Raw genomic sequence first — 12,899 nt, forward strand, 5'->3', positions numbered from 1 at the left:
TTTTATCTTCTGTTAAAATTTTATGTCTTGTTTAACATTTTTTTGTTTCAGTTATCAGGAAATCAACGAGGCATCAAACTGACGCAATCTCATCATGTGATGATCATCTTTTCTCGGTTGAAGTATATGAATTTCAGATTCTTTCTTTTCATGTCTTGTTTTTGCATTTAGACTGGCATGCTCACCATACTAGCTATTTTTACTTCATGGATAGGTCAAACTTTGCAATGGAAAAATGACCTTTATAGAAGTTCGCAGAAAAGGATTTTACAGCGTTGGGAAGAAGAGGATTCTATGTCACAATCTTGTTGATTTGTTGAGACAGATTAGTAGAGCTTTTGACAATGTTAGTTAGTAAGCTGATTTTTTGATATTTCCTACTTTGGTGAGCCAACTATCTTTCTAACCCTGTCAGGTATTACATATCTCCAGGCATATGATGATCTCATGAAAGCATTTGCTGAACGGAACAAGGTACAACCAACCATTATAGTGAACTGAAATTTCCAACAACACTTGTGCTTAAGGCCTTGTTAGGTTATGGGTTATAAATGTATAATGAAGAGGATGATTTGAATGATGCAATTGATGAAGGGGATGCAGGATTGGATGGTGGGTTATTTGAGATTAATCTCGAATAATCCTAATCCAACAAGGCCTAACATATTTTGTGATTTTTATTATATTTTTCACCTTTTAGCAAATCATGTTAATACATATTCTTGTCATTTTTGTAAATACTACCGTGATTTATGCAGTTTGGTAACCTTCCTTATGGATTCAGAGCCAATACTTGGCTCATCCCTCCAGTTGCTGCACTATCACCATCAGTTTTCCCTCAGCTTCCTGTTGAGGATGAGACATGGGGAGGAAATGGCGGTGGCCAAGGAAAAGATGGAAAAAGTGATCTGCTTCCTTGGTCTAAGGAGTTTTTGTCTCTTGCATCTATGCCCTGCAAGACAGCAGAGGAAAGGCAGATCCGAGACAGGAAAGCTTTCCTCCTTCATAGTTTATTTGTGGATGTTGCCATTTTCAGAGCAATCTCAGCTGTGCAGCACGTGATGGGGCAACCAGAATCAACTCATTCTAATGGAAACAATCAATTCACTTACAGTGAGAAAGTTGGTGACCTAGCTATAACTGTCATGAAAGATTCTTCGGATGCAAGCAATAAACTGGACACTAAGATTGATGGAATTGTATCTACTCAACTAGATCAAACGAAGTTGGTTGCAAGAAACCTTCTAAAAGGAATCACTGCAGATCAAAATACTGCAGCTCATGTAAGGCATATTCAAAACTTATATTTTTGTAATTAACCAGTGACATTTAGTTCACTAGCTTTGAAATGGTTCAAATCTTAAGTGATTGAAGAGAACTGTATTACAAAAGTTTGGTGATTGAGGCACTGTATATTCTGATTCAGGACCTTGCAACTCTTGGTTTTCTCAATGTAAGATACTGTGGATACATTGCAGTAGTGAAAGTGGAAGGGAGAGACATTGTGGAAGTTGATTCTCCATTACATAGCTACGAACCTGTTGATCAGCTGGAAGGAGGTGCACATGCTCTCAACATTAACAGGTTTCTCTTACTAGATCATGTGTATTTCTATCTTGTGCCATTAAAGCGCACACATCAAGGGTTTGAGATAAGCAAATATACAACTGTTTTAACATTTCCCGTCTGTTCACATGCGAGATGTATATGACCTGAAAATAGTTTCAATTGCTGAAAGTAAGACAGAATACTTCCATAAATTAAAAAGTCTATCATTAGCAGATTTATGAAGCACTCATGTCTGAAAGTTTTGTTATCATTTTTTTCCTGTTATGTGAATTAAGTACTCATAATTACACTAGAAATGCATGACTGGTACTTCTTTAACATTCAATTAGGTTTAAGCATGACTTTGATTAGCTAGTTGGAGTGCTTTAGGAAGTGTTTGTTGTGTCTATTGCAGTTTTTGTGCATAGTCTATCTGGACATTTCCGTGGCTTATATTATGGTGTTTTATAACCCTACTCTTTTCTCTGTTTTTTTTTTCAGTTTAAGATTCCTTCTTCACAAGGTTGCATCTTTAGAATGCACAAAAGTAGCTGCATCTTATCAAACCTTGGAACACGGAGAGCTTGACTCTTCTCAAGCTCTTGTAAAAAGATTGTTTGAGGATAGTATTGATAAGCTTCAGCAAGAGGAACCTGAAAATGATCCTTTTATAAGATGGGAACTTGGAGCTTGCTGGATACAACACTTGCAAGATCAAAAGAATAAAGAGAAGGATAAGAAACCATCTGCAGAAAAGCCTAAAAGTGAGATGAAGGTTGAGGGTCTCAGGACTCCCTTGAAATCCCTTAAGAACAGCAAAAGGAATATTGCTACAACTAACATAAAGTCTGATCGGGACATTGTCATCGGGGAGGATGAAAACACCGCTACATCTCCATTGAAGTCTCATCTTGAGTCTCACTCCCATGAAAATGAGCAAGCCCTTAGGAGATTGTTGTCAGATCCGGCTTTTACTCGTCTAAAAGAATCAGACACTGGACTACATTGCAAGGTATGCTTCCAAACAAAATGGGAATCACAGTCATCCATTAACTAAAAGTTTTCTTTTACATGAAATGAATGATTACCCATTAGCTAAAGTAACCACCAATTTCTTGTTGTTGACAGTCTATTCAAGAGTTGATTGAATTGTCTCGGAAGTATTACAGTGAAGTTGCACTTCCTAAACTGGTAAAAAAATTATATTCTTCATTTTTCATCTCAATGACGATGTATAAAAAATTATGTCTGAACTTTTCAGTATTGCGTTTGACAGGTTGCAGATTTTGGTTCATTGGAACTCTCACCAGTTGATGGTCGTACTTTGACAGATTTCATGCATACAAGAGGACTTAAGATGTGTTCTCTAGGACAAGTGGTAAGTGAAGCTATATGATGGGCACTGTATTCCATTTTTGTGTTCTTGCACATATGGATATGAATTGGTCTCATTTAGTAAGTTGGTCAATGAAACCCCTTTAATGCCTTAATTACAACTTTTTGCTTGTGTCACAATTCTCTATGCTGAGTGACTAGCACATTCAAGATTGAGGTTCACATGTAAGCGATATGTAAATTTAGCAGACTTTGTAGTCATGCTTATGGGACATTCAACATGCTTATATTTGGTTGTTATTGTACTTATGCAATATTTTTTTCTATGATTTTGCATTCAAGGCTTATCACCATATGTATTCTCTTCTGATTAGCTTTCTGGGGTAGTATTATAATTTTTGCTCATTCCATTTATGGGGTTTAAGACAGGCTTTTCTCAAGGATTACATAAGCTAATTAATCATGTATTGGTTGACTTGACCCTAGTAAATGTCAAAGAAGAGTAAAATATTCTTCTATGTCAAAGAAGAGTAAGAATTTCTCTTGGCTCATTTTGATGTTATTCTTGGCCAAGTTTATTGTATTGATTTCCCTAAGATATTAACTTGAACATAAATGTAATCTCCATTAGTTGGAGAAATTGTGCATTTATGTTTGTTACTTCTTGGATGTTTGTTGATGAATGATCAAATTAATTTACTTGAGCAGGTTAAACTTTCGGAGAAGTTGTCGCATGTGCAATCTCTTTGTATCCATGAGATGATAGTGCGAGCTTTTAAGCATGTTCTCCAGGCAGTGATTGCCTCCGTTGATGATAATAAGGATATAGCTGCATCAATTGCAGCTACACTGAATATGATGTTTGGGTTTCATGGCCATGTAAAACCAAATGAATCTTATAATGTGAACCCCCTTGTGTGGAGATGGCTGGAGATTTTCTTGAAAAAACGATACCAATGGGATCTTAGCAGCTCAAACTACAAAGATGTGCGAAAATTTGCGATTCTGCGTGGGTTATGCCACAAGGTACAGATTCAAGAAAATTACAATAAAATCTTTACATATCTCAGATAATAAAGCTCTTTTCTAATGGTGCATTATCAACATCTTTTTGGTATATTTACTTCCCTTGCTGTAAACTTTAGTCTGTAATTTAAAAAGAAAAAACTTATGTCAGTAATTCTAGAATATTTGATATCGTGCTACTTTATGAAAAGCTATTGCCAAAAACTTGTACTATGTGAAATAGCCACGATGATAATACGTATATAATTTTCTGGAGTTGTTATTCAGGAAAAAATGCAAGTTAACAAGGAGTGTTAATGTTTTGGTCAAATGCTTAATTTTTTTTTATCATAGACAATGTAGCATAAATCTACATTCGTTCTTCAGGTGGGTATTGAACTGGTCCCCAGAGACTATGATATGAATTCCCCCCACCCATTCCAGAAGATAGACATCATCAGTCTGGTGCCAGTGCATAAGGTGATATATTCTTTGATTCTCTTTCTCTTATGAGATTTTTTATTCTCTTCTATTATTTTTTCCTAGTTTATTAATGTCAAATTCTTTAAACTATTGTATTCCGATTCCAGCAAGCAGCGTGCTCATCAGCAGATGGAAGACAACTCCTGGAATCATCAAAAACAGCATTAGACAAAGGGAAACTTGAAGATGCAGTCAGTTATGGGACAAAGGTGCTCTAATAGCTATTCTAATGTCATGGTTCTTTTTATCATCAATTGGGTGATCTATGCTTCAAATCATATTTTCTTAATTTGAATGCTAAATGCTATATATCACATTTTTGTTAATTTGGATACTATATATATTTTTTTCCTTCTCCAGGCTCTAGCCAAACTGGTAGCAGTTTGTGGTCCCTACCATCGTATGACCGCAGGAGCTTATAGTCTTCTTTCCGTAGTTCTATATCACACAGGAGACTTCAATCAGGTCCATTGTTTAATTTGGTTTGGTACATTTGAAATAGCATGAAGCAACATTTGACATCACAAAAATGCCTTCTCCTCATTTTTTCTTTTTGTTAAATTGCATAAGTGAGATTTCTGTACCATTTCAATTTTTATTTTTGAGAATTCTTCGAAAAGAATATACTTCTGTTATAAACTATTCCATTTCCTGTTCGGCATCTACATTTTGGACTGTGGTAGTTAGATTTATGACGTACATTGTTATTTGTGTAAATTTCAGGCCACAATATATCAGCAAAAAGCTTTGGATATCAACGAGAGAGAATTGGGGCTTGATCATCCAGATACCATGAAAAGCTATGGAGATCTTGCTGTATTCTATTACAGACTTCAGCACACAGAGCTGGCTCTCAAGTATGCTTCAATTCATTGTCCTTATATAGCATTTCATTTGATATGCTTAAGAGATTGTGTGTATACTGGCATATCATCTGAAAGACACAAAACAGTATCTAGGCACTCTATTTATGTGCAAACATATTAAATCTAACACTGCCTCACACATTATCTTACTTGAACTACATAACGTACACTAATTGGTCTGACATTAGTATCCTAGAGATCCTATTGTAGGACACCATGCTAGTTAGATTCATGTATTTGTATAAAATCCAGACAATGACTTTCTAAGACAAATCTTGGAAGTAGCAATAGGAAAACGTATACATCTAATAATAACTTTAACACAGAAATATGGGGAATGGGACAACAGGATCAACATGACCTGGTTATTCATTCAATTGTGACATCACATGATCTAATAGTTTTTTTTGAAAAAGGTCAACCTTTTATATTAAAAAGAACGCAAGAAACGTTCGGAGATTACAAAAGTGAAAGTGGGGGGAGAAAAAAAGGAAAAAAGAACTACAAAGTTACACCGATAAAATAAAAAAGTTCTCATCCCGTACAAACCCCTCTTTTCCTGATCAATGCAAACACATGTAGCATGAAACCTTTAATTCTATCGAAACCATAACTTTTCCCTTTGAATGTTCTTTTATTTCTTTCTTTCCAAATAATCTACCACATGATGAGAGGAATGGTCTTCCAGTCATCACTGATGATGCTACGTTTAGATCCCCATCCAAATCATTGTTCTCAGAAATCAGAGACTTTAAATGGCATAATCCATTGAAATTGTGGATGTCCTAAAGGAGAGTCCATATGTTCCTAGTGAGATCACAATGTAGGAGGATGTGGTTAATGGTTTCCTCGCTCTTCGTGCATAGATAGCACCTACTAGCAAAGTGAAATCCCATCCTTTTGAGCTTCACGATAGTCTTCACATGATATAATAGTATAGTTCCAGGTTGTTCTAGATAAACCATTTAAAGACATACAAAGTGAAGGAGAAACTAATGGCGTGATTAAGTCAATATATTAAAAAACAAAATAGAGTCCTATTGTAATAGCAAACCACTAATTCTCCTTAAGCTCAGTTGGAATACTTGCATTGCTCTAGTTTTAGTGAAATGTGTAATTTCCAGATGCCCGTCATGATAAGCCATAAACATTTTCTTTAAAACCAGTTTCATCCTTGATTCTAGTTTGCAGGTTAATTAATATTTCTTTGTGCAGATATGTGAAGCGTGCACTTTATCTTCTGCACCTCACTTGTGGTCCATCACATCCAAACACTGCTGCAACATATATCAATGTGGCAATGATGGAGGAAGGTCTGGGAAATGTGAATATTGCACTCAGATATCTGCACAAGGCCTTAAAATGTAACCAGGAATTACTTGGACCAGACCATATTCAGGTTCCTTCTCTATAACTAATAGTAATTTGTCAATGTGTAGTTTTCAGTAGATTGGTGGCTCAAAACACTTGTTCATATGATAGTTCGTAGTGATAATTTTGGACTTTGTATATGATAAGACATACCTCTTTAGTGATTGGCTCATTATTTCCTTTGCTAATCACATTAATTAATATATAGATGCTAGACTATACTTCTCAATCAATCTATCATAAAGTTTAGTCCCACTGTTGAGGAACTTGTCTGCTGAAGCAGTCAACAAAAGAGAGGGATGCTAACTTATTGAATTTCAAAGTATTATCATTTCTTTCTTTGGGCATCATAAAAGAAGTGAGGAACCTGTCTTAAACTACTGTCGCAAAATTATTCTCGGAATGCCCCTCTATAAAACTTTATCTTATAAAAAATATATATTAAACAATGTTATCATTATAAGGAAGATCCCGTACTCTCATTCGTCCTGGCCATTGTTTTAACCAGGAATGCTCGTCTCCAGATTTGCATATTTTTTCCTAATAAAAGAAATGATACATTATTTTATACAAAACAGTTCATCGCTTACTTTATACCTGAACCAGTATATTCAGTATTTTTATGCCTTAACCTTCTAATTGAATATCACCCTTGGTTGGGAACAACATTTTTTCTAGCTAGCAGGCTTTAGTGCTTTACCTTACAAAATATCTTGATATATGTATTATGAACACTAAGTCAATCTGGCTTCAGCAGAAATTAACATTTTTCTACTGACACTTCGAAGGAAATGATGTTCATTTATAATGAGGATGTATCCAAGGTTCTTCATTCGTGGTACATCTCTTTGAGTTCTAACCTTCCTTGTTTATCTATTTACAGACAGCTGCAAGTTACCATGCCATTGCAATTGCCCTCTCATTGATGGAAGCTTACCCTTTGAGTGTTCAACATGAGCAGACAACTTTGCAAATTCTTCGTGCCAAACTTGGCCCAGATGACCTACGCACGCAGGTATTCCTTCTTCTTTCTTTTTCCACATGGAATCAGTTTGCTTCTTCCTGTTTGGAGAATTGATTATCAAAACAATTAGAATGATGACATTATGGTATTGTTCGTCACCATGGTATACTAAGAATTTACTGAATAAAGAGCCGGTCAATAAAGCTCACTAAAGCCACATTTACTGTAACTGAGCCAATAAGTGAATGGTTTGAGTTAGTTTAACGTGCTATAACTTTGGAGATACAACTTCCCTCTTTTCCATTATCATATCGTGAGTTTAAATTGAACCTTTCGTCTTATATCCTAGAGTATTTGTGTAACATACGATTAGTCTTACAGGATGCATCAGCTTGGCTTGAGTACTTTGAATCCAAGGCTTTTGAACAGCAAGAAGCTGCCCGAAATGGTACAAGGAAACCTGATGCATCAATAGCCAGCAAAGGCCACTTAAGGTCGCAATTTTTTGCTGATATCATGAAACTTTTTTAACTAGATTATATTGCTATCTTTGAAGCTTGTGTTTTGTCTCCATGTTTTTCCCCTGAAAAACTGTTCTGGTCATGTTTGCGAACTTTCTAGAAAAACTGATACATGGATTACATAGATTTCCACAGAGTCTATTTACTTCCGTCTTCAAGATTCCCCAATTGGCTTTTCATGTAGTTTTAAGGTCATGCATTCTTGTATGGTCTTTTTCCTCATGTATCACACTTTATTTGTCTCTTACAGTGTGTCAGATTTGCTTGACTTCATTAATCCAAGCCTTGATGTCAAAGGAAGAGATGCTGTTGGTGTTAAAAGGAAAGGTTATGCTAACAAGGTATGAAACTTCTTATTCCATGGTGTAGTTATTTTTCTAAAAATGTCAACTTTTTATTAAAAAATAATTGAACTCGTGTTACTGGATCATGGTGTAGTGTTTTTATAAAGCATAGGGTGGAGGCTTACCCCTAAGATAGTAAGAAAATAGATGTTTATAAGATTTACCAAATAGCATAGGCCTGTGTTCAATGTCTAGTTTCTATAACAAAGGCACAAAGCTGAAAGTGTAATTCTATGTTGAATCCCTATCATTCAAAACCCTGCAGAAGTTGTTTTCTTTTCTTTCGAAATAATTCGATTCTTTTGTAATAAAAGCTTAGTTTGACGAAAAAGTAAAAGTATTTTAGTTGATGATTTCATTATTTATCCAAACATACCAATTCTTATAAAATTGGAACTATAACTCTAGTTCCAATTACACACCTCCAAACATAGCCCGCAGAATAAAACGTTATGTTCTAAAGTGATATAGTTTTCTTTAAGGAGATTTTTATGCCAGCAGAAGTGGTTTGTTTTAAATAACCTCAAGATTCCTCTATTTCTTTACTATTCCTATACAATGAATCATCATGTCTTAATTGTCTTATTGAAAGAATATGGCTTGCAAACAGGTTAAAGAGATCTCTCTAAAAGATAGTTCAGATGAAGAGAAACAAATTCCTGAGCCAGAAGAGGATACAAATGTGCAAACTGAAACCCCTTTGCAAACAGTTGAGTCTATTCTGTCTACAGACGAAGAAACCAATAGTAGAGAAAATCCACCCGAAGTTACTCATACTACTACTGTCTTAGTGGAAAAACCAGAGATTTTCAGTCAAGAAGTTGCAACCGGAGAAGACGGTTGGCAACCAGTCCAAAGAGCAAAATATATTGCCCCATCATCGTCATCATCGTACCAAAGGAAAATAAAGCAGCGAAGGACAATATATGATTATCAGAAAAAAGGTGCAGATTATATTAGAGTGAAGAATAACTACTACTACTACCAGAATAAGAGACGAGCATCTTCTTCAGGAAGCCAAATTGAGTACAGCCCAACCAAATTTGGTCGACGAATTGTCAAAGCTGTAACTTACAGAGTGAAGTCTGTTCCTTCTTCAACTACAACAGAAGCATCAAAAGAACTAGAATCTGCTTCTTCAGTTTCAGAAACATCAAAAAAATGTGCAAAAATGGTTAGCCTTGGTAAATCTCCTTCTTACAAAGAGGTAGCAGTTGCCCCACCTGGGACTATTGCTAAGTTCCACTTCATGGAGTCCCAGAATGATAGCAAAGAGGCGGTTATAGCCAGTTCAAAGGTAACTCTCGAATTGATCATGAAAGATGCTCATGATTCTAATGAAGAAAAAGCTGAACACGATGATGGAGTTGATATCAACGACAAAACTGAGGAATCTAATTTGATTGAAGAGAACAAACTGTTGGAGATTAAAATGGACTATGAATCAAATTATCCTAAATTGGAAATTGCTGGAGCAACTGCTTCTGATAGTGTTTCGAGACCATCTGTTGTAATCTCTTCCTCTTCAGAGGAGGAGGAGGAGGAAATCACAGGAAAGAAGTTGTCTGCATCGGCAGCTCCATTCAATCCATCGTCACCTACTACTGTGCCGATGATGAACACAACTATTCCTTCTTCGCCCGTGAACATGGCTCTTCACCACCACAACCCTTATCCTTCAGTTCCAGCAACTCCGAACATGATGCATCATCATCAATTCCCATTCTTTTACCATCCGTTTACTCAACCGCAAGCAGTTCCGATATATACAGTCCCTTTCTACCAAAACCATTTTGTATGGCCGTGTAATATAAACCGTCCAGTTGCATTTGACTATTCTCCTAACAGCCACCACTACCATAACCACCCTGTTTGGCAGTTATCTGTTTCTCCAACCACAGTTGAACCACCTGTTTCGTCTGATAATTCTGAAACCATAGGATTGATGAATCCAATTCCAAACCCACCGATCAATGATGATATCGAGCAAACTAAGGCAGCGGAAGAAGCAAGATTAGACAAGGAGGAAGAAAATGGGGTGAAGGAAAATGTGGGTAAAAGTGAAGGGGAGAAAACTGTGAACATTTTGATAAAGGGGAGGAGAAACAGAAGGCAGACACTGAGAATGCCGATTAGTTTGCTGAAAAGACCATATAGTTCGCAGCCTTTTAAAGTTGTATACAGTCGAGTGGTCCGAGAAAGTGAAGCTCCTCAAGTCAGTTAGCTGTTGCCTGTTGAGGACAAAACATAAACATTTTATGGCTGGCCTGTTTACATGACTTGTTCTAGAGGTAAGGTTAAATTTACTAAGCTATAACAATAATAATTATCCACCAGGGGTAGCTAGCTCATGTTTTAATTATAAATAGTATGAATGTGGTGCCTGATATCAGCTTTCTCAGGGAATAAATCTTGATTTAAAAAAGAAAAGATAATAATAATAATATTACACATGATCCTAACATAGATGATTTTGCAGGTGAATGGTTAACCACTTTTCCTGATGAAGATAGGAGGTGGTGGAAAGGAAAGTTGGTGTGTTACTTTATTGATGATATTATTGTTAGGTAAAATCATTTATAACTATGTTTTGTTGTTGTTGTGATATCTGTAGTTAACAGTATGTTGTGTATTTTCTTGTAATTTTGTTTTAGTATTGAATAAGTGCATTTTTTTTGAAAAAAAGAAAGCATATATTATCTCTCCCATTGAATATATGATTATTTGTTGTTGCAGCACTGTTAGTTGATGATCTATGTATTGTTGATTCTGGTTTAAGAGTGTGTTGTATTAGTTGGAATTGCAGATGAGAATTTGAATTGAAAGATGGCATATATGTTGTTGAGATTTGTAAGATTTTATTAAAGATGGAAGTTTGATTTTGTTATAAAGATTATGGCTTGTTCACTTGTTATTTAAATAGGTAATAATTTGTGATAATTTTTAAGAGATTGAAGTTTTTTTTTACCGTTTTTAATGAATATTAATATATAACGATAAAATAAAAAAATAATAATTTAAAATATATAATATTTTAATATTTTAATTAATAAATTAATTAATGTGATATATGAGAGGATTAAAATGAGATAATTTTATTTTGATTATTCAAATAATTCATACTACATATATTTGATGATGAGATAGATTCTTTATTAAGACTAAGGATGACAACGGGTACCTTATCGTCAGGTAGTGAAGTATCTATCCCCGAACCCAATTTTCATTTTATTACTCGACTTCGACCTCAAACCCGCCTAATTCGTAGGGTACACGATACCTGACGGGTACCCCATTACCCGATTAAAGTGTGAAATTATATTTATTATTTTCTAAATATACTAAATATTAAAAAAATATTATATTTTAATTAACATATTTAAACTAAAATAATTTAAAATTATTATAAATTAAATAAAATATTTAACTATTATGTTATTATAAAATATAATTGACAAAAAAAAAATACTAAATTTTTTTTATCCTTAAACAATAATTAATCATCCATATTACCTAATATAAATGCATTCATGTTCCATAATATAAATTAATTCATTGTACAAAATATAAATAAACTTAAAACGAATATAACATAATACTTAATTAAACATAAACTTCAAAATATTCATTATCAATACAGTTTTCTCATTAAAAAAATCACACCATTCTTGAATAGTCTTGAAGAAATTACATAAATGTCAATTTTGTTGTTTCTAAAACGGAAGATTAAGTAATAAATAAATATAAGATTATAAAAGTTGAAGAACAAGCATTACTTTATTAAATAATAAATAACATTAAAACTAGTAATATCGAAATTTGAAAAATACAAATAAAAATATTACTTACTTGCATAGTTATGCTGTAGTGGTTGAACAATATAACAATCTTTTTATTATTGAAGACATGAAGTTAGAAAAAAAAAAACTAGTGAGAAGGTTGAAAATAGAAGTTGAAGTAAGGTTAGAAAAAGATGAAAAATAAAGATTAAGAGTCATACTAATGAGAGAGAAACACTTATTATAATGATGTTGGCATGATTTATGATTTTGTGTAAAGAGAAAATAAATAATATATTTATTGTAATGATGGTTAAGAGGTGAAATTTAAAAAATCATTTAAATTTTAACAATATATACACGAGGATTGATAGGGAGAGCGATGCTGGAACAACGACGGATGGTTTCCCAAACTAATTTGGTTTGACGTTCAACTTCTCAAACTAACCTACTTTGTTCATTCATTTCTAAATTAACCTAGTTTACTGCTCAGTTTTTATTTTTTTTGTTACATTTAAAATTCATTATATATATATATATATAAATATATATTTTTAAATTATTATTTGTATAAACTAAATTATTTATATTTTGGTATATATTTTAAATTATAATTTTTATAAATTTGATTATTTATATTTTGATATATAATCTAAATTATTATTTTTTGTAAATTTGATTAT

At 33.9% G+C, this 12,899-nt stretch overlaps 1 protein-coding gene across 1 annotated transcript in view; it reads left to right on the forward strand.

Annotated features, from left to right (window-relative positions):
• Positions 1-11,191, forward strand: part of LOC124938955 (protein REDUCED CHLOROPLAST COVERAGE 1-like) — a 31,142-nt gene extending 19,951 nt beyond the window's left edge. Inside the window, exons 3-21 of the mRNA XM_047479477.1 lie at positions 52-122; positions 215-346; positions 433-474; positions 759-1,283; positions 1,427-1,584; positions 2,050-2,560; positions 2,677-2,739; positions 2,825-2,926; positions 3,592-3,909; positions 4,276-4,368; positions 4,479-4,580; positions 4,732-4,836; positions 5,095-5,228; positions 6,453-6,636; positions 7,492-7,623; positions 7,954-8,066; positions 8,344-8,434; positions 9,048-10,728; positions 10,917-11,191. Coding sequence (XP_047335433.1) covers positions 52-122; positions 215-346; positions 433-474; positions 759-1,283; positions 1,427-1,584; positions 2,050-2,560; positions 2,677-2,739; positions 2,825-2,926; positions 3,592-3,909; positions 4,276-4,368; positions 4,479-4,580; positions 4,732-4,836; positions 5,095-5,228; positions 6,453-6,636; positions 7,492-7,623; positions 7,954-8,066; positions 8,344-8,434; positions 9,048-10,661 — 4,490 coding nt within the window. The 3' untranslated portion in view covers positions 10,662-10,728; positions 10,917-11,191. The remainder of the gene's footprint in view (positions 1-51; positions 123-214; positions 347-432; positions 475-758; positions 1,284-1,426; positions 1,585-2,049; positions 2,561-2,676; positions 2,740-2,824; positions 2,927-3,591; positions 3,910-4,275; positions 4,369-4,478; positions 4,581-4,731; positions 4,837-5,094; positions 5,229-6,452; positions 6,637-7,491; positions 7,624-7,953; positions 8,067-8,343; positions 8,435-9,047; positions 10,729-10,916) is intronic.
• The last annotated feature ends 1,708 nt before the right edge of the window (positions 11,192-12,899 follow it).

This window comes from Impatiens glandulifera, chromosome 1 (assembly GCF_907164915.1).
Source record: "Impatiens glandulifera chromosome 1, dImpGla2.1, whole genome shotgun sequence".
NCBI lineage: Eukaryota > Viridiplantae > Streptophyta > Magnoliopsida > Ericales > Balsaminaceae > Impatiens > Impatiens glandulifera.